General features: G+C 45.3%; 2 protein-coding genes across 3 annotated transcripts in view; one reads left to right on the forward strand and one right to left on the reverse strand.

Annotated features, from left to right (window-relative positions):
- The first annotated feature begins 508 nt into the window (after positions 1 to 508).
- Positions 509 to 10,373, forward strand: CCDC92 (coiled-coil domain containing 92). The gene is made up of 5 exons (XM_027652142.1): positions 509 to 688; positions 851 to 970; positions 6,533 to 6,679; positions 6,960 to 7,001; positions 7,687 to 10,373. Exons 3-5 carry the CDS (start codon positions 6,550 to 6,552, stop codon positions 8,460 to 8,462), a joined length of 948 nt encoding a protein of 315 aa, XP_027507943.1. The 5' UTR covers positions 509 to 688; positions 851 to 970; positions 6,533 to 6,549; the 3' UTR covers positions 8,463 to 10,373.
- Positions 10,374 to 10,486: 113 nt separating this feature from the next.
- DNAH10 (dynein axonemal heavy chain 10) overlaps positions 10,487 to 20,850 on the reverse strand; it is a 51,891-nt gene continuing 41,527 nt past the window's right edge. For both annotated transcript variants that reach the window (XM_027652135.1, XM_027652134.1), the window contains exons 64-78: positions 20,443 to 20,716; positions 19,702 to 19,806; positions 19,071 to 19,225; positions 18,175 to 18,329; positions 17,778 to 17,961; positions 16,784 to 16,984; positions 15,441 to 15,650; positions 14,964 to 15,059; positions 14,092 to 14,263; positions 13,533 to 13,664; positions 12,932 to 13,143; positions 12,680 to 12,847; positions 12,319 to 12,502; positions 11,217 to 11,362; positions 10,487 to 10,818 (exon numbers count right to left, since the gene is read on the reverse strand). In XM_027652135.1, the coding sequence (XP_027507936.1) occupies positions 10,672 to 10,818; positions 11,217 to 11,362; positions 12,319 to 12,502; positions 12,680 to 12,847; positions 12,932 to 13,143; positions 13,533 to 13,664; positions 14,092 to 14,263; positions 14,964 to 15,059; positions 15,441 to 15,650; positions 16,784 to 16,984; positions 17,778 to 17,961; positions 18,175 to 18,329; positions 19,071 to 19,225; positions 19,702 to 19,806; positions 20,443 to 20,716 (2,541 nt within the window). In that variant the 3' untranslated portion in view covers positions 10,487 to 10,671. The remainder of the gene's footprint in view (positions 10,819 to 11,216; positions 11,363 to 12,318; positions 12,503 to 12,679; positions 12,848 to 12,931; positions 13,144 to 13,532; positions 13,665 to 14,091; positions 14,264 to 14,963; positions 15,060 to 15,440; positions 15,651 to 16,783; positions 16,985 to 17,777; positions 17,962 to 18,174; positions 18,330 to 19,070; positions 19,226 to 19,701; positions 19,807 to 20,442; positions 20,717 to 20,850) is intronic.

Raw genomic sequence — 20,850 nt, forward strand, 5'->3', positions numbered from 1 at the left:
TCTTGGCATCCTGTTTAATACACAAAATCTTGCTTAAGAAAGGACTTGGCTATAGGTCATCGCCACTACCAGATTTCCTTCATCAGCAGCTCTCAAAACCTTTAGCAAAGTGGAGACCAATTTTTGTATGTTTGATCATAGTTGCTGTTCTAAAATAATAAAAATCGATGGCTTATGAAACAGCATCACAAAATGCATTAGAGGAAAGTGTCTCCTCGGCCTGTTACACTTGCCTGGAAATAGTCGTGCAGTTCTGTAGAGTTGCTGTTAAAATAGCTGCTCTCTGTAAATGAGCTCTCAGGACAGATTGATTTAGCTTGCTGTCAGGCTTCAGTGCCTTCTGCTGTGTTTCACAAATATTCCAGGTAAACTCTGAAAATCACCATTTCTGCGTTTAGGAATTCCACACAGTAGGAGCTCAGCTGAGTGCCTGGAGCTGATGCTGCAGCAGGAAACAGTTCTGCCTGTCCCACCCCCCTGACCTGCTTCCAGATTTTATTTTTTATTTTTATTTTTTGCGCCTTCCTCAGGCATTTCCAGTGCTGCACAGTGAACCCGTCACCTGAAAACAGGCAGTGGAAAAGCCAGTTCGTTTTCAGATGCACCAGTTCCCTCACCTGGTTCACTGAATGACCAGGAAGGTGATTTTGGAGCATTTCAGAAATGCAGCACTAAATTCTACCTCAGTGTACGTGAGTGGGGTGGGTGAGAGAAAGTCACATCTGGGCTGGGTAGTAAATAATCACACATCTGTGTGATGGTGGGTCATTGTCCTGTTGGGGAGGGGGAAATGCCCAACCAAGTCACTTACTTGAAACCAGCTCAGTAATTCTTTTGATTTGTGTTTCAGCAAGCTTCAGAAATAACAAATTTTTAAATTACATGAATGCATTTTCTTCAAGTTCTGGTGCAAGTTACACATTATTGATCATAGCACATAAAATAAAAAGAGGACACACAGCGTTCGTGAGTATTTTGATATCTGAAAAAAGCCCTTGGCTGTTCCGTAGTGTGGTGTGATTTCTAAGCATGACTCTGGAGTTATACTTAGCAGATCCTTGTACCCAAACCTCCCACAGCCCACCGTGCCAGCTGAAATCCTGATTCAGCTTTAACTGAAGCTGGAGAACTTTTTTCAAAGTCATTAGGAAAATAGAATCGGGCTCGATTTTATGTGTAACATTTGATACTCTGTTAGTCTGGGAGAACTGAATATTAATTTTCTTGTCATTCTCCTTCTGACAAAAGAAATTGGTTTACTAGAAAGACTAACAGAATCACGGAATATTCTGAGTTGTAAGGGACCCACAGGATCATCAAATGTGTCTGCAGTTCTGTGACTGCCTCATTGTGATTGGGGTGGAATCTGTGTCCTGTGGCTTTGATGGAGGTTATATGAAAATAAACTGTTCTATCCTCTGAATGAAGGCATGAATAAAATAGAAGAGCCATTTATCAGGAGCACATGCTAGAGAGCAGAAGAGAAGGAACCTGTTCTCTACATGACGATGTAGCCTTGCTCATGAGGGCTTTTATGGTCACTTTAAACAAATTATTACATGGACTTCATCATTGTTAAAGGGGTTCTTCTGAAGCAGTCAGTGTAATTTAGGTATCACCTTCTTTGTTTCCCTAAAGTGAATTAGGCCCAAATTGGGTCATTTTCAGAGCTTTCTGCCATAGCAGGCTGTTTGTTCCTGGTGGCTGTACAGGCATAGCCCTGGATACCCTGGTATGGGTCACAGGAATTGTGTCTGTATGAAATGCCACTGCAGGAACATTTGGTTTGGTTCTCTAATAGTCTCTGTCACAGTAGTGATTTTAGCATCTGATTACTTTCAGTCTCTCTTCCATTGTGACAGCTCCAGGGCTGAGTGGTCTCAAGGACAGAGAAAGCTCCATGTGAGCTATTCCTGTCAGTCCTGACTCCAGGTGCACAGTCGGGCCTGTGAGTGGTCAGCGAATTCTGAGCAAAGTACCAGCTGGTTCATTTGGAGCATCCACAATTAAATCATTCCTACCAGGACGGCGTCCACTTCATTATTCTTCCCGCTGCCACACCAGCTGCTGTAGGAGTAACAAAAAATCATCTCTTACTAAAGTAACCTGTAATTCCTGGGACGTTCAGAGATTCACTGTAAAGAATCTACAGAATCTCTGATCAGAAAATGATGGGGAAACCAGGCAGAGAAACCACTGAGTAAAAGAGCATCAAAAGCAGGAGAAATGGAAAAGGAGCTGAGAAAGCAAAATTATGTCCTTCCTCTGGGGGACAGTGGCACAGTTCCTTCATACCCTCCATTGTCTCCAGGAAAGAACTACTAATTTTAGTTGGCTTAAAACACACAGACAAAAAGAACATGAGAACAAGTTATTGGGTCAATAATGGCGTGTGAGCATTGTTACATTTTAATGCAGAAGGCAGAGGAGGAGGGGGATAAAGGGAGGAGATGTTGCTGCAAGAGGTGCTGGTTACTGGTAAGGGGGCACTGGAGAAGGGGAGGGATGTCCAGAGGTGGATGTGTAGGGCAAGCAATTGTCTCAAAAGCTTGATTTAACAACACTTGACCAGTTGAAGTGGTTTAGTCTGATGCACAGGTGAATGAGGGTTGAACAGAAATCTGAAACTGTGAACAGGCTGGTACTAAGCTGTGTTATTGCTGGATTATGTCAGCAGTGGTGTCACAGAATCAGTCTGGGGGGGAGTTAAAGTAAATGTCTAAGCAGAAAGGTAGCCAAGCCCTTGAGCTGTGTGTGGAGATTGCAGGGACTCCTTTATTATGTCCTTTGAAAGGAGCTGAGCAAACACTTTGGGAAGGGCATATGTCTGGAGATGGAGAGCTGATTTAAGCAAAGAACAGAGTGACTCTCAGCTGGGCATTTCAGCATTAGAGCTGTGTTTCTTAGAAATGCTTGGTCAGTTCAGTGGCAATCTTTAAAATGGGGACTGGCTAAAACTTTGAAGGTTCTTCTGAGAAGAATCCTGTGTCCTTATCTTGAAATTTTATTTTGTTTTGCAAACAAATGGCATTTTGTCCCATTTGGAGGGGGCACTGGCCAGATAGCAGTTGAGAGGAAAATGCCTGCCTCCCATACACGTTCCAAGGAGATTTGGATATGTGTTGGTAGAGAGCTAGAGCAGCTGCTCAGGTGATGGTCACCCCATCCCTGTAAAAAGAGGTGGTTGTGTTCATTTGGTGGATACCAAACAGGAATGAAAGCGTTAAATAACTGCGTTGTTTGGGCTTCGTTCCAGTAGCTTCCCTTGGACTGTGTGTGAGGTCAGAGATGAGCATCTCCCTCCTCCTATCTTGCAGCAGGGTATGGAGATGCTCTGATTTTATGCAAAGGCACCTGATATGCAGCCAGATGCTCGTTGCCTTGAAACATTTTGAACTCTCTCCAAATACTTAAGATCAGAAAAGGCCTGGAGCTTTCACATCCTCTGCAAGGCAAGATGTGGCTCTTCAAAAGTTAGTGACTGTTTATGGTGAGCATGTGAAGAAGTTGCATTGAAAGCTCTTATTTAATATTTTTCCTTTTCCATTTACAATTTATTTATTTTTGTTCCCTTTTGAAGGGAACGTGCAATTGTAAAGCAGACAACATTTTTAAGGTGAGCTAACAGGAATGATAATTTAAGTTCCCTTCTCCACTTTACTGGAAGATGAGGGCTTAGGTAGGTGCAGTCAGGATTAAGTGTTGCATTTAATGTTCCCAAGGGAGTTTTGTTTGACTCGTTCCATTTGTTCCTTCTTAGAGAAATTCAAGAGAAATTACGAATTTGCGGGAGTTGAGTCTCAATCTTTGAGAGCTATATTTAGAAACATTTGGTGGTGTGGTGGTCCTGAAAAATGAGAAATTGGGGATGTCTTAAGGGTAGAATGCAGTGTAGTGTCTGGGTAAAGCCTGTGGAGCTGTGGCAGGTTGGACACTATTGGTGTTTAAGGCCAGTCCTGCTGCCAAAGAGGTGTGTCCCCATCACCACTGAATGCTGCAGTGCCTCTTAAATGTTTTATCATCCTTCCCAAATGCCACGTGCATTCCCAGGGGACTTTGCCAAGCTCTGCATTGCACTGTTCCTTCCCTATACCAACATAGCAAGCTTTTTTTTTTTTTAAGTTGCTTTGGAGGCAAGGGTAAAGGGGGGAAAACCATAGTGACCTGACTTTGTGTGGTGTGTGCAGTCCCAGGTTCTTCCCAGCACTGGCAACATTTATCTGAGGGATCCAGGTGGATGCCAGGGATCCCCTGGCTGCTTCGGGAGCTGTCCCAGGATTTCCATGGTGGGAGGTGAAGATTGCTCCTCTGAGCTATAAAGGGCACTGATGACTTCTGCATTTTGCTGTTTCTCTTGTGCTTTTTGAGCTTCTTGTTTCAGAGAGCCCAAGATGAAATTACCTTAGTGCAGTGCCAGGACTGCTCTGTAGGATTCCCGCTTGGAAACGCCAATGGGAGATGCACCTGAAGAGATTTTTATTTTTTCTTTAGCCTGACCCCTCCCAAGACCATGTTTTCTGTCAGATCTCAGCTCCTCTTGGGAGCATTACATACCAAGAATCAGGAGGTTGAGAGTTGTTAAGGGAGTAGCTGTAAATCCCACTAACCAACCTCCCTGGAATATAAGTTTCTTGATTAAGAATCCCTTCTGAGCCTCTGTGTGAGAGCTCCAGCTCTGGCTTTATTCTGCTGTCATACCCAGTGGGTCAGAGTGGGCATTTAAGAATTGGGATGATTCCATAAAGCTCCCATCTCTCTGAAGTCAGCTTTGCAAGCAAGATGGTGTCACTTTGAAAATGTACCACAGCTGAAATATCATCAATCCTTAGAATGAATGGTGCCCCACAGTAACTGCTGTGGCTGTGGATCCATCTCCCTTCAAACAGCTCCCTGACACTGTGGGCAGCGATGGGGTGTCCCGGGCTGGGAATGGCAGTCACGGCTCGGGTGAGCTAGTTCAGAGCCATGAAAAGGATCCTGCATGCACAACTCGGTTTATTTCTTGTTTAGCCACCCCAGAAACCTCTTTTTAGAATGTCTTTGGTCCATAATTTTTGCTAATGATGGTGATTGTGAAAGGACCCGTTCCCTCAACAAAGCGCAGTTGGCACCACTACCCACATTCCTGGGCACTGAACTTTGATCTCTGTTACAAGGTAACCAAGAGCTGTTTGGCTCTTGCACAGAAGTGGATTCCTTAAGCATCTTTTGGACCTTTATTTTTTTACAATCAAATCTTTGTTTCTGTAGGGATAAGTCAGTAGAAGACGAGTCAGTTCAGGTCACAGGTGAAATCAGGAATGCTCTGTGTGTGTGTGAGTTCCACACCATACCCCCAGTGGCTTTAGTGCATTCCCAAGGTGCAGGAGCACGGAGTTGGGTTCTTTTGGGGAATAAAAGTATAGAATTAAATGCAGGGCTGTGTTATGATTATGAATAACAAAAGCACATTACTTTCTCTGAGCTTATGCTCTGCCAGTTTTAAACTGCTAGAAACAAATTTTTGTCATAGAACTACATACCAAAAAGAGCCCAGTGGAAAACATTTGCCATGACAAGGCAAGCCTGTTACATCTTGTGCACAACATGTGGATGTGGTTGTAATGCCATTGCAGGTGGTTGTCCAGGCAACAGGAGTCCTGACTCTTCACTTACCTTTGTAACCTAATTACTGGAATGGTTTTTCAAGACTGTGCATATAATGGAATTTAGCCTTTCCTACTGTAACCATTGTTGCCTCATCAGGAGCAGTGGGAACACTGGCAGCACAGGGATCCTCAGGGATGCCTGTCAGCATTGTACAGTTACCCATTTCTATCTCTGAGCACTGCTGGAGCCAAGGCCTGGTTTTCATAAAGCTGTTCCACAAGGAGAGCCCAATGATGTAACAGGTTTCCATGTACTCCTAACAGGAGCAAGAAAAATCTGTTTGTTTTCTCCTTGAATGAAACATTGTCCTTGTCAGTTTTCTTGTTCCCTATTGGGGCTGGTGCAGGACCAATCCTGCTCCAATGCAGCCAAGGAAATGCAGCAGCAGCCAGAGCTTCCCTTGTGCAGGTTCCCTCGTGGCAGCCACATCCACAGCAGCGCCACCAGCCTGGCTGTGCTGGTGCATTTTAGTGCTTTCTTCCGTGTTCTTGTCAGGGATGTTACCAATCCCTGTGTCCCTGGAGGTAGGTGGAAACCCCCTAGTAAGGCAGGGACATACTAACCCATTCCTTGGAACTCCACTTTTAACTTGTAACAGGATTAATGACTTAGACTGTCTGACGTTAATCCCTTAAATGTGTTAACTCCAAACAAATGAGTTCCCTGTGCTGCTCTGGCCTAGGGTATAATTAGGCTTTCAGTCAACTTAGAGCACTTCTAATCAAAATAGTCCCAAAACTGAAAAATCTCTTGTAGCATTTGCTGACGACACATCAGTGCATTAACAGTAGAACTCAGCCATTCCTGCTGATCCTGGCAGAGCGAGGATCTCCATATGGACAAGGTAACTCGCCATGACAGTTCCGTGTGTGTTCCCTGGCAGGGTGACTGTGGATCACAATGGCCACCTCAACCCTGGAGAACCAGCTGCAGAGTGCCCAGAAGAACCTGCTGTTCCTGCAGCGAGAACATTCCAACACCCTGAAGGGGCTGCACGCGGAGCTGCGCCGGCTGCAGCAGCACTGCACAGGTACCCTGGGGGGTGAGGGTGCCCCTGCCCATTCCTGCTCCAGTCCTTTCCCAGAAATGGAGTAACTGCTTCCTACTTCAGCAGTGAAACCTCAGCAGCAAAGCTGATAGTTTGGCTGTTTTACACATTTGTTACTTGGCAGTGGATCTTGCTTCCGGTGGTGGGAAGAGATACAAAGTCTTTCATTGTAAATCTGCTCACCAGGCAGTGTATGGGGTGTGGGACCAGGTATGGGGTTTGTGGTGATGTTCTAACAAAAATAAACAACTTTTCTCCTCAGATTTAACCTATGAACTGACCGTAAAGAGTTCGGACTGGTCAGGTAAGGAATACATGGCATTTTTCTTGTAATGTTCATGTTCAATTTCCTCATCTTTTTCACCGTCTTTATTTTTTCTGTTATAAGTAAGTGAGGTACTTTGCACTGGGATGTTGGACTTTATAAATTCTAAAGGTATAATAAGCATAGTTTTCTACTTTCCAGACTTATTGTTATTTATGAAGTAAACGTCACAAGTTCTTTACCAAGGTCACACAGGAAAACTGTGAAAGAGCCAGGAATAGAGTATGGAAGTGCTGACTCCACTAGACAGTCAGTTCCCTGTGTGCTATATGGGAACACAGGACACAAATTTTAGGGGCAGAAGAGTGAAACTGTTTTTAAAACTTAGCTGAGCTGGTGCTCACCCCACCACAAAGTTTTTATTTTTTTATATATATATATATATATATATACACACGCATATATATATATTATATGCACACATATACACACACTAGATCCTAATTATTTTACATGTATTATGTTAACAACAGGTGAAGCACAGGAATAAAATACTCCCTGAGAGTAACCTCCCAGATCAGGGATTGTGTGGGATGGGTATTAGCTGAACTTAGTCTTTTGGATTCCCCTTAAGTCTTTGGGATGGCAAGAGGAACCCTATTGCACTGTTTTACATAGTGGCTGTTGTTAATGTGAAACACTTCTGCTTTTCCTGTTCTTGTAGAAAGTGGTAGTTCACGAAGTGATGAACTCAAAAGTAAGTGCAAAAATCTTGAAGCTCAGCTGAAAATCAAAGAGGCTGAAAATAGTGAATTGTTGAAAGAACTTGAACAAAAGAATGCGATGATAATGGTGCTGGAAAACACTATTAAAGAAAGAGAAAAGAAGTATTTGGAAGAGTTAAAAATGAAAAGCCATAAGCTCAACATGTTGTCCAGTGAACTGGAGCAGAGGGCGAGCACGATCGCTTTCCTGACCTCTCAGCTGCACGCGACCAAGAAGAAGCTGATGAGCGCCAGCGGGACTTCAGAGGGGACCCCGTCTGGCAGCCCCGTGTTGTCCAGCTATAAACCATCCCCTCCCAAAGACAAACTGCCCGACACTCCGCGGCGCAGGATGAAGAAGAGCCTGTCGACCCCGCTGAACCCCGAGTTCGAAGAGGCCTACAGAATAGGGTCGGAGAGCAGGAAGCTGGTGCTGCGGGAGCCTGTGGATGCCATGCCCGATCCCACGCCGTTCCTGTTGGCCAGGGAGACAGCAGAGGTGCATCTGATCAAGGAGAGGCCGCTGGTTATTCCACCGATCGCTTCGGATCGCGCGCCCGGGGAGTCGCACAGCCCGGCCCGGGAGAAGCCGCACAAGGCGCACATCGGGGTGGCCCATCGCATCCACCACGTCACACCCTCCCAGGCCCAGCCCGAGGTGGAAACGCTGGCAGTGGATCAGGTCCATGGAAGCAAAGTGGTCAGAAAGCACTCGGGGACAGACAGAACTGTCTGAGTACACCATGGAAACGCTGTTCTGTGCTGGTTGTGCACTGTGATCCTGTAGGGTGAATAGCACCTGCGGTGAAGTTTCTTTTGATGCCCCATGCATGCCAAACTCCTTCCAGGTACATCATTAATACATTTTGCTCCTCTAACGAAACCTCCTAGGACTGTGTTCATATGGCAAGGTATATAACCACTCCATGCTGTGGCCAAATCGGGGGGACCTGACCGCTTGCTTCCGAGCGCTGCTCCCTTTAGTGTAACTGCACATGTGGACAGAGGCACGGGCTGCGTTAGTGAGCGATGGTAGAGAACAACCTGCACTCAGACCTCAGCCCCATGTGTGGCTGTGAACGTGTGACCTGTCAGAGGTTCTGTTGTCGTCACTGTGTACGTGAGCACGCCATACCCACCACTGAGCTCCGTGGCAGCCGCTCTCGCAGCAGCACTGAAAGTTGTGCACATGTACGTTCACTTTAACGACCTAAGGACGTCCCCAGAGTCCCAGCAAGCACTACTTGATTAATCCTAAATACTTTGGTTTGTGGCTTTAAGTAAAATATGGGTGGGGGAAGCACCATTTTAAGGGTTAACGACCCTCATAGAAAGAGTATGAACACTGGGCTGTTTGGGGGGGTTAGTTTGGTTTTGGGGTTGTTTTTTTTTTAATCAAATGGCTTCACGACACATTTTATGCTAGTCAGTACACTGCACTTGTAGCACCTTCCGTATGGCTCAGAGCTCCTTTTCCAGGGAGGAAATGTAACTGGCTATCCAATATGGAAATGGTTCTTTATGCTGTAACCTGCACTTTTTTGTAAAGGGATTATTTTTGTTTCCTAAAGACCTTAGTCTTGTTCTGGGCATCATCAGACAGTGCTGGCTGCTGCCAGCTTAAAGACCTGAGCTGCCCCTCTAAAATGTGAGTATTTACTTGTAAGTGATGTAACCAATTCATACAGGAGAACCTGGCATCCTTGACTTCTGTCCTTGTGGATTGGGATGGACTTGCCTTGCACTTGCCCAGATTCCCCTACTCCTTTCTAGTAAGCAGCAGGTAAACCCAACAGCTGTTAGACTACTTGATTCTTTTTTATTATTTTTTTTCCTAGGAAAGAAAGGCATACTGGGAGCTGGGAGGATATGTAATTTGGGGAAAGGAGCACAAGTTTGACCATTTTTCTTACATTCTGATCAGCACCTCCAGCTCACCTCTGCTTCACTCTTGTCTGCAGCCTCTGAGTAGGACCAGCAAGAAACATTGGCTCCCAAATGCTGCTAAGCTTATGATGTGCCTTTAAAAATTTGGAACGCGTATTCTCTGTGACAGCTGACGAAGGCTCCCTGCCTGCCCTGTCCCCACCCCTTGCCAGCTGTAGTCTGCCCCTCCTAAGCTTTTTCTGCAGCTGTGTTGGTGTGTGTCTCCCTCCGGAGCCTTGGGCCCCTGTCAGTGTCCCCGGAGAGGCACTGGCAGGATGGCCAAGCTGTTCCCCCACTGTGGTACCGCTGGAATCCCGTGCAGCATGACCCTCCCAGCAGGGCTGATCCCGGTCGGAGGGTGTGACCTCCCCACCCCTCTGTGCCCTCCGTCACTCGCTGTCCCAAAGCCCCAGACTCGCCTCAGCATTGCGCCTTGCTGGCTCGGTGGCAGGAGTTTGTTTCACAAGTGGTGGGGAGGGATAGGGGAAAGCTGTGTCCTTGGAAAAGGGTGGGCTAAACCAAGTTTGTTCCTCTGAGGTTTACTGTTTTTACGTGTATTGCATTAACCAGCAGCGGGTTTGGTTACTTTCGTTGTTGTCACCATATTTTTATGGTGATCTGTTGTATGAGTGACCTGCTTGTTGGAGGCTGGTGGGAGGCACCGCTTCCAGGCGCCACAGAAGTGATGCTTTGGGCAATTAAAGACATTTCTTACAACCATCCAGGCAAACCTTAGTCTTTGTGTGTGTGAGACCAACTTATTCCCTCTTCTGCATCCACAGACTAGCTTGGAGCCTTTTCAAAAGGAAACACAAGTTACAAAAAACACTTTCATCTTCAAATGTGTTTATTTGGAGTATAATACAACCAAGCTAATTAATGCTATTTAAAGTCAGGTGTGCCTAAGTGAACATGGCCCCACCCCCTTGCTGCTGAATCTCTGCCTGGGTTGAGGGTCTTCTCCCTGCCCCTCTAAAGGGTTGGATTCTGGGGGAAGAGTGTACTGCCTGCTTCAGCTGTCACTCTGCATTCAAGGTGAGACAAACACCTTGAAGGACCCAGTGGGAAATGTGCCTCGTGGTGTAAAGATCAGCTTCAAACACGAGGCCAAAGCCCATCGCGTTCCTTCGCATGGACGTTGTGTACACAGGGGTCCGGAGCGTGTTCTGGAAGAGCAGGGAGGGGACAAGGACACTGAGTAGTGCCTGAGGTACTACCTGGAACTGGGAACAGGAAGGGCCTCGAGGAGAGATGACTGTCTTCAGAAATTCACTTTTTTGTTAGAGGTCTTAAATTTCCAATGCCCAGAAACTGTAAATGTCCTTTATGTCATTAATTGGGGATGGGAAATGATTGAAAGAGTAGGGGAGTGTGAGAGTGTCCCAAGATACCTGTCCCAAAGTGCCTGAAAAGAGGCAACAAACACATCAAAACCCTTTAGAAAAGCAAAACCGTAATGATGGGTAATGGAAGGAGAAGTGTTCAGGGGTTGCCAGCTGTGGAGATGTGACAACAGAAGGAAGGTAATAAACTGAGTGGCCACCCTGTCCCCGAGGAGCTGTACCTGCAGTCGGAGCCTGTGTGCTTCCGTGGGGATTATCTTCAGGATGGGCAGCTCCACCACCGGCACGCGGGGCTTGCTTTGGATAAGGCAGCCTTGCTCCATGTCCCAGTCTGCTCCTTCCAGGAACAGACCAGAAACAAAGCAGCCTGTGAAGGCAGAAAATGCAGCATTTGTGTAAACTGAGCTACTAGAAAAGATCAGTTTAAGCCAAGTGTTCCTGCAGTCCCTGTCCTGGGCATTCCAGTCATCACAAACACACTGCACTTTAAGCTGCAGCTGCACCAGGTGAGTTACCTGTGGGGTTTGTTTTTACCATCCATCTATATTCAGAAATCAAATTAAATTATCTCAGTTGCACTACACACGTTAAAACAGTCCCAGGAATAAATCTTATTTGCCACCTTCCAATTGCTCAAGTCCCAGAGAGCTTTGTAACCCCAGGCCTGCTCCTTGGATCACTGACAGCAGGTGAAGGGTTGGGACAGTTGTTCTGGTACAAATACCAAGTACAACATTGATGAAGAAGTACAGCATTGATTAAGAATGATCCAGGTAAGCTGCTGAGGGGACTTTAAAACTGCAAGTTAAATTTAACAAAAACAATGAGACTTTTTTCCTTCCTCTGTTGAGAGCCTTGCTTAGCTGTCCCTTATACCCAGAGTTTGTTATTAGAGCAGTCCTAGTCGTAGAGAGTCATAAAGAGATATTTACACAATAAATGATACATAGTTATAGTCACTTTTTGTTTAAATATATTTCAGTATATTATTTGTGGTGTGAATAGATCTTTATAAACCTGCTGGGATTGATGTTTCAGGCATTAAGAAATCAGTGTGTATATTTATAGGGGGCGAGCAAGGGAGAGGAGTAAGCTCAAATCCCTGCCTGTGCGTGGGAAGAGCTGGAGAGAGAAGATGGTGCTTCTTGCACTCAGAGTCTCTGCAGGAACCAGAACCCAGCTAATTCTCAACTGGAGATCATGTGGGCTGTGAAATGCAAACCCAGGGGTATGTCTGCTGAGGTGTAACCAAAGTAATTTACTCTCGCTCACCAATTAACTATTTTATTCATATTTTTGCCAAATAATTGTAAAAACACTTACCCTGAGTAGACCCGTCATCAGTGATTTCTTCTGCTGTCCTGAACTTGGTTACCTCTGTGTAGAGGGTGGAGTGATCCAGGGGCCACCTGTTTTTCCTGCAGGTGGCTTGAACAAGAGCTGTCAGGTAGGATTCAGGAATGTGGAGGCCCGACAGCCACATCACCGGGGGCTCACACTCGTTAACCTGCAGTCACAGAAGGCCAGTGCTCTGAAAGGTGAGCCGGGGGGGAGTCTGCCTGGCAACCACAGTCACACAAGGCACTTACCTAAAGCAGTGAGTGTTCACTGCCTTCTGCACCAACCTGCACAGCACACTGTGCAGATTAACAAAACTAAAAGCTTTCTGGAGGCGCTTGCTTACCCAGCTGGAATACTGGTTATACCGATCTTGAAAGAAAATAATCCAATTTCCAAGTGTTTTGAGTGTGTCGGGAGCCAACCGCCGCCAGATGCCAGGAATCTGCCCATTGAAGAGAGCCTGAGCCACGTCATCCAGTTCACTGCTCATTCCAACTTCCCCAGCCAAGGCCTGGAAAGACGGTGCAGTTCTGAGTGCCAGCCTGGGGCAGGTAAAGCCCAGCTGGTTCCATTGAGGTGCTGTGGTTCTACTTACCCGTTGTAGCTCAGCCAGTGACTTTCCCATTCGAATGATCAGCTTATTAAAACGCTCCAGTTCCTGCAGCAGCACCACAGTCGTAGGGGAGATGTTTGTGCCAAAATTTTTCCGTATGTGGTCAAGATCAAATACTTGGGGTAATTTGTTTTCTATATCCTTGGCAATGTTTGCAATATATTCATCTCGGCTAATTCCTGCACCAGTTTCACCTGCAGCCAAAAAGTTTCAGTGAGACTCTGTATTGGCCACCCATTCCATGATTAATTCTCTGAGAGAAGGTTGAGAGTGGAGTCACCTTCTGGCATCAGTCTCTGATGCTGCTGTGACATTTGCCCACCAGACTCCCTGCATGTCTCCAGTTGTGCCTGTGGGCATGCATTGAGCCATTTCCAGGCTGGCAGGGCAGAGCTGTGCTGTGGCTTTGCTCACCTCCCAGTCCCACTGTCCTGCTCCCTCTGCTCCCCAAGGCCAGGACACAGCCGCCCTTTCCCTGGGATCACTCCCCACACACACAGGGTGCCGTGGCGTGGCTGGTGTGTCAGTCCCCAGGGCACAGCCATGATTTCTTATTTACCAACCCAGTTCATTCAGAACACACCTGTTTGGGGCTGCAGCTCCAGCAGGTGAGCCCACATATCCCGCACCGCCTGCGTGTAATACCCGATCTCGGCGTTGGCGTGGAGCCCAAGCACCTCTGGAGGGTTGGAAAGCGGCAGAGCTTCTATGGCCTCTGGAATACAACCACATGGGCTCTGTGAGCCCACATTCACCAGGCACAGAGAACAACACAGCAATTTTGTTACTGCTCTGCATGGAAAAAATCAAATGCTAGAGCTGGTGTTGAGCAACTCAAGGAGTGAATAAACACTTCAAACACACCCAGACCCCCACAGAAATGTATAACTTAACAAAATTAATTTTCTGCTTAACTGAGGGTTTGTGGTTTGGCTTTTTTAAAAGAACTGAGGAGCTCACTGATAAGATCACATTCCAAAGGGCAGCTCATATAAAGCATTGGATTATAAGACTGTAATCTGTACACTGGCAGTGCCTGGTGTTCCATTCAACTTCTCATATCCAGCAACAGAGGGATGGAGAGGATGGACACTGGAAGGAGATTTAATGCTAATGTACATGGCAGGAAAAGCATTTCTTACCAACAAAGTCATCTTTGACAGTCCCTTGTGGAATTTTATAATCAACCTTGTCGTTTTTATAGAAGTGAAACACCTGGAAGGTGTCAAAGAGGAAATCCCCCAGGTACTCGTCCATGTAGATGGTCAGGATGCGCCGGTCAAAGCTGTCGATGGCGCGCCCTCCGTACATGACCTGGAAAGCACAACAGCAGTATCACAGCACTGGCTTTTGGAGCAGGAAATACAGCTTAGAAAAATCACTGAAAGATCCAAAATACTCTTTGCTTTTGCAGCAGCTCTGGTGTAACACTGTCTCCCTTATGGATACCGAGGGATCTTCTCCAGCCAGGGGGACAGGCAGGAAGTATTTGGCCTTGGCCTGGACAGAGCTGCTCTGGGCACTCCTGATCACCCATCTTAGTGATTTATGTGCAGCAGTACCTTCCTGAGGCACCAGCTCTGCTCAGTTGGGATTAAGTGCTGCAAAGTAACAGTTTTCCTCAGGATTTCATGTCCCAGCAGCTGGACAGTGCAGTGCAGCTGCTACACAGCACATGGAGTCCTGCAGGAGCTTTGGGAACACCCCTTTGTACAGCTCCAGGGACACCCCACTGTGCCAAGAACACTGTGCACTTGTGCTGCTCAGAACCTTTCAGCACAGGATCCCAAGGGCTCTCAAAGTTAATTAAGCACCGTAACTCCCTGTTGTGCAGTTAGACACAATGGCTCTATTTCCCTGAGACTGAGATTAAGGCCCTTGCTCAAGGGCTACACTGGAGTTTAAGCCTGCCCAGGAATGATTCCCAGCCAGCTTTACTTGATGCAGCCCATGCAGAGAGGAAACTTCATTTAACTGGATTCTTTTAGCACCAAGTGGCACTGTAGGCACTCACCTCCCCAATAAGATATTTGAGGCTGCTCCAAGGGATTTGATCATCATTTTGTTCAAAAGCTTTTGTCAAGTATGTGTTAAGGATTTCCATGCAGACCTAATAAAGTTGTTGGAACGTGAGATAAGAAGATTCATAAATCAGATATAGATATGTATAGATTCTTTTTTATGTAGTTGTTGATGTTTGAAAACTAACAATTACTTCTTTCTGAAATAATTAAAAAGTTAAGTAAAAATCATCCTAGGAAAAGAAACCCATGAGAGAGGCAACATAAATATGAAGGATTGGGAATTTAATTTTTAGTGGCTCAAATTGACATTATAGAAGATCAGGAGTCTACACGACTCCATAGAAGCAGGAAAAAAATACTAAGCAAAATCTAATTGAGAGAAAAGATTAAAGCTGGATAAATTCTATGTTTTCAAAAGTAATCTGAGCTATTGAGGAATATAAGAGCCATTGTAATTGTTTTCTTACCTGGAAATCAGATTCATTAAAATCATACGGTACATTCCAGCCAACCTTTCCAAACTTCCTTCTCTCCTGAACCACAGCATGGAAAAATGCCAAGACATAGACTAAGGACTTAAAGGCAGGATGTGGGCATTGCTCTAAGGCTTCCTGGGGAATTTTGAAGTAGGTGGCTCTCATGTTCAGTTTCAGACCATTAGGTGGTTCTGTAACAACCTATCAAAATAATTAGGGAAGCTATCAGTTTCTCGATAACTTGAGGAAAATAAGCTGTTAATGTACCACATTAAGTAAGCTATACAATGCAAGCTTGAACATTTTAAGTGGCTTTCCAAGTTCCTGTCAATATGGATTTTTTCCTTAAGTAAAGACATGAAATAGAGCTTTTTAAGCTTATCAAGGTAAACACACCTATGTAAAGAAAAATGTGATATTATTTTAGAAATAGTCATGTTATTGGCAAGACATTATTTTTCCCATACTTGACAATCTAATTTTCTGAAATAGCAATACTTTACACATTTTGGTGTGTCCTATATCCCTACAGTAAAATGGCTTTATAGTCTTTAATATGGCTTTAGTGCTGATCAAACTGCCAGAGGGTTTTTTCCAAAGTGCCGTAAAACCTCCATTCTCACTGGTCCTGTCAAGACCCACAAAGTGTGGATCTGCAGGCTTAAAGATCCCCTCAGATCCCTTCAGCTCCTCTGCTGGAGGAGAACAACCCAGAGCTGTGACTGCCCCAGAGCTCACAGGGGCTGGATCTGTCATCCCACTGCCTTCCAAGCTGTGAAATGAAATAACGATGTTTACAGGACAGGTCACCACAGCAGCAGTAAAGCAGCCATGGAAAAGGACATTAGACCAGAATCATGGCTTGTGCCTTCAAAATAATCAGCTCAGCCTCTGGTGATAAATGCTGCAGCCTGAAGTAGCAGTTGGAAACCATTATCCTATTCCAGTGTCTGCCCCACGGGCACGGCTGCCAGGCCTCAGTTCTGCACTGCAGCATCAGGGCTGAGGGGGCTATTTCTGGCTCTCCAGACATTCTTCACTTATGGCAGCATTTGAATCTAAAGAGCATTTGTCACATATCCAGGTGTACTCACAAACCTCTACTTTGAAATAACTGCTTCAGAAAAAAACTGAGCAGCTTTCACCCAAAGGAATCATCCCAGTAAGATAAACAGGATGATGAAAAAAGGATTTCACTAATAAAGACAAAAAGTGAGTTCCTAAGCCCAGGTCAGGGTGCTGCACTGAGGTCAGGCATCCAGAGCCAGCCTTTTCCACTGAGTACCAGTGGCAGGACATGGCCTCCTGACTGGGGTTTCCTCACTGCACAGTACCTTAAGGGCCTTCTGCAGGATTCCAACTGGGAAGCCTTTAGTTGGATCAGTTGTCAGCCAGAGGCGAAAGTCTGAGTGAGGTTCCGTAATCTTCTCCAGGGCCTTTTCCAGATGGATGAGCCACTTCACCAAGAGGTGACAGTTCTGCAGCATGAGCCATTCTCCTTGAACCACTGCCTCCTCCAGCATCTGCAAAGCGATCTGGAGAGAGGGAGGAACCATCTGTGAGTAACTCTGCCCTTACCCTGTGAGCAAACTGCCTCTGATGGGCTCATGCAGTGGGTTTTCCTGCTGCAAGCACACTCAGCCTTTTAGTTTCAGCACTTACCAGAATGCTGCTTGCTGAGAACAGACCTTTTCCCATACCACAAGAAGTTGCTCTGAGATGGTTTTATTTCATTAATTCTTTTTGAAATTAAAAGTCACTCAGAGCATTGAAGTGTTCCCAAACAGCACAGGAGTGTTCATGGCCCAGGAGAGGGAGGAGATCAGTCTAGGAATTGGTGGTCTAAATGAATCTGACAGGAGCTCTTCCACTGACTGAAATCATGGCAAATTCAGTCAGCTCTGAAGCTTTGGACATTCTGCCTTAGTGTCCATAACAAAAATGAAAGGCAGGAAAAGCAGCAGGATATCTTTTCAGTAACCAACACTGTGATTTCCAACCACCTCACATCCATACACAGAGCCCCAGTCACTGACAGCATTTGAAAGGCTGCAGAGTATCATCTTTTCAGCTCAACAATTTTTTCAAAGCTGACAATCTGATTCTAGATCTACCTTCAGCCAAACCAGAACAGCAGCCAGTCAGCCAAATACCCCCTTTCATTATTTCCAGACTGGCGAATGTATGTCAGAACCATGAAGTAACTCCTTTTCAAATTGTGCAGACCTTTGGAAAGGAGATTTGATCAGTCCCAGAGCACTGGGAGCATGGCTTGCAATTCACAGACTTGCTGCACACATCACATTCCCACCCTCCCACCCAAGTTACCTTTTCTTGGCCTTGTCCCATGGCCAGGAATTTGAGTCTCTCCGCTGCAAACTCTGTCCTTTCAGCCAGTTTCATGAGGTCATTGACGGGATCAGAGCCAGGACTTAAGATAAAAACCACAGGTGAGAAAGGGCTGCTTTGCTGCAGGATGGCCTCGAAGCTGATCACGGGGGGCTGCACATACCTGGGAAGGGGAGAAGCCCAATAAGCTGCAACTTTTCACGGAGCAGCCTCTGTGTGGGAGCAATGAACACGAACAGCAATGCTCACCCCAGACTGCACATGGAAATCATTCAGACACAACTCCTGCTCTGCTGTTCAGGCACATTACAAAACCATTTACTGTGTGAAACCCCTGAGTGGTGTGGTTTGGATCTGAAAGACGAGTGTGACTTACGTCTCCCCCATTGTCACTGTCACAAAGTCCGTGACTGCCCGATACATCCGGTCCACCCGGAAACACCGTAAAAGCAGGAGCTTCTGGAAGTCTGTGAGACTGTCCTGATACTGCATTGGAAATGGGGTCTGCTCCAGAGCATCTGTGTCATACCACTGGCAAGAAAAGATGGCAGACAAGGCAAAAGAATCAAATGGCTCTGTCAGGGAAATTACTAGGAAAGAGAAAACCAGTTTCGTGAAGGAGGGGCCAAGAGACACAAGGAAAACAAAGAAAGTCAATCAGCTGCAAGTACATATTAAAAGATTGGGGAAAAAAATCCAACTTTTTCAGTATAAAGTATTCAAGTCCAGAAACACATTTGTACTTTCGTTTTATTTCAAGTAATTCTCTTAAGATGCAGAAAACAGCATTCCAAGTAATAAGTATTTATAGTTTGCTTACAAGTAGATTTCTTATAAAGCAAAAAGACATGGAATGAAACTACAGGAAGAACAAAGGAAATCTGTGTTTGTCACTAGCCTACGGAACTCACTGGAACTCACAAGAAGATCAAAGTACAGTTTAGCAGCACAGAAATGCCAGTGAAATGTTGACTGTTGAAATTGAGAGAAAAAATTCTACTGACTTCAACAGGGCAAATAACTCCTCTAAGGCATTTGACTGACAAATAAAAAATCCACAGTTTACCAGGGAAGATTTTTGTTTGTTTGTTTTTTAAATAATATAATCTTTAATTCTTCTGTAAATAAGCCAGTCACTAACTGAGGTCAAAAAGCAAAGCAAGGCCTTGGTGGAAGGAGCTTGCGGTGACATCCTCCCTGTGCACCACACTTGAACATTTCATACCAGCATCAAAACTAGGAGAGAGAACAGGATTGCAAAAAGGCACATACATTTTTCCATTCATCTGGATTGTCTTCCACATCATCTGGAAGAGATTCAAATGTCTCAGGAAATAGTTCAGACAAGCGAATCAGGTCTTCCCAGCCTTGATCTGGAAGCCAAGCGTACGGTTTCTTTCGGGCACTCTTCTCCAGGGAAACATTGCCTGATCACATTGGGAAACCAGAGTGAATGTCCATGGCAGAAATTCTCCAGTACATGACCACACACACAGTCCCAAGCACAGAGGAACCAAGTGGAAATATGTTTCTGAAACACTGCAAGATTAGGCTGCTCTGCTGAAGGAAAGACGGCATTTTACAAGTGCTTGCAAAAGCCGGAGTTTTATCTTTGCAAACATTTCTACGTGCATATGCACACATAGTCAGAAAATAACTACAGATTATTCCCTCAGGTAACATCCTAACCATCAACTAATGTCATATTTGTCAACAGAGAAAGATTGACCTCTTTGTTGTTTCACAGAGAGAAAAGAATAGAAATAGCAGAATTCCCAGTTGTGTAAATCAACACAGAGCAGTTTTCCTCGGTGGTTCCTAGTAAATCATATCTAGTCAAAAGTCTGTCTTCAAAAGATCTTTTAGCTATAGCTAAATATTTATATATAAATATTGACTTTACCTTTCAAAAAGAACTCAAATTCTTCTTGTGGAATTCTTCCATCAGCTTGTTCTATCTTGACAGTCATATTAAAGGAGAACAGTAACTTGTGCTTCTCAAACAAGCCTGCATGAAAAGGACAATATTTTCCAAATCAGCTGCTAAAGCTTGTTGAACTGAAGCAATCTTTAAGTCCACATCCTGCATCTGTTGTGGGGTTGATGAGATGTCCCATCCCTGGAAGTGTCTAAGGCCAGGTTGGACAACCTGGTCTCGTGGAAGGTGTCCCTGCCCATGGCAGGGGGTGAAACTGGATAAGCTTTAAGGTGCCTTCCAACCCAAACCATTCCATGATTCAGTGATCTGGTCACCCCACAAAGATCATTTGATTGATGATTGGACTTGATGATCTTACAGGTCTTTTCCAGACTTAATGATTCTATGATTCTGGGATCAGGGTGATCAAAGATGGGGCTTTGGATCAGGCTTACAGTCAATACAACACCTGTGAACTCCATAGCTGTGATTTACCTTTGTAACTGCATTAAGAAAAGCATTTCTGCAAGAGTTACATTATTAATGTGTGTAGTTTCTTTTAACAGAAATAGCAGGGAGTAAAGAGTGAACCAGGAGCAGTGCTGGGCTCTGAACATCAGGGAATTCACTGTTTGGTAACCGCCTCTTTTATTAAAACCAACTGAAGTCATGGCTTTGCCTTTTTTTGCACATCACAGTCTCAGCCCACCACTAAATGGCACTGACCTGTGCAGCCATAGTTGTAGGTGTTCAGAGTCAGTGTATCCATGATGTTTTTTAACCTCTTCGGAAGAATCGGGTTGGGCATGGATTTCCGGAGAGAGAATCCAAAAACCTCCAAGAAGGAGACCAGTGAGAACTGGTACATCATGTTGACAAGTGCCATTTCAGACAATACAGAGAAGAGGATGGCTCCCCTCTTGGCAGCTGGTCTGTAACCATCCCGAAGGACATCAATATCCGCTGCTGTCGTCTCAGCCAGCTTCAGTTTCTCAATCACCTGTAAAACAGGGATTTTTTACACCTGGAATTGCTGTGCTGATCCAGAGGGTATCTATTATATCACAACAATCAGAGCTGCTCAATGCCTATGTTTGATGAAGCACAGTGAAAAAGCAAAGACTATGTATCCTT

The sequence above is a fragment of the Corapipo altera genome, unplaced genomic scaffold (assembly GCF_003945725.1).
Source record: "Corapipo altera isolate COAL_440 unplaced genomic scaffold, ASM394572v1 67, whole genome shotgun sequence".
NCBI lineage: Eukaryota > Metazoa > Chordata > Aves > Passeriformes > Pipridae > Corapipo > Corapipo altera.

Excerpts from the sequence above, each read along its gene's own strand:
- CCDC92 (XM_027652142.1), top strand. The coding sequence starts at position 6,550 with ATGGCCACCTCAACCCTGGAGAACCAGCTGCAGAGTGCCCAGAAGAAC. Across the intron at positions 6,680-6,959 it reads GCTGCAGCAGCACTGCACAG|ATTTAACCTATGAACTGACC; the intron begins GTACCCTGGGGG and ends TTTTCTCCTCAG. Across the intron at positions 7,002-7,686 it reads AAAGAGTTCGGACTGGTCAG|AAAGTGGTAGTTCACGAAGT; the intron begins GTAAGGAATACA and ends CTGTTCTTGTAG.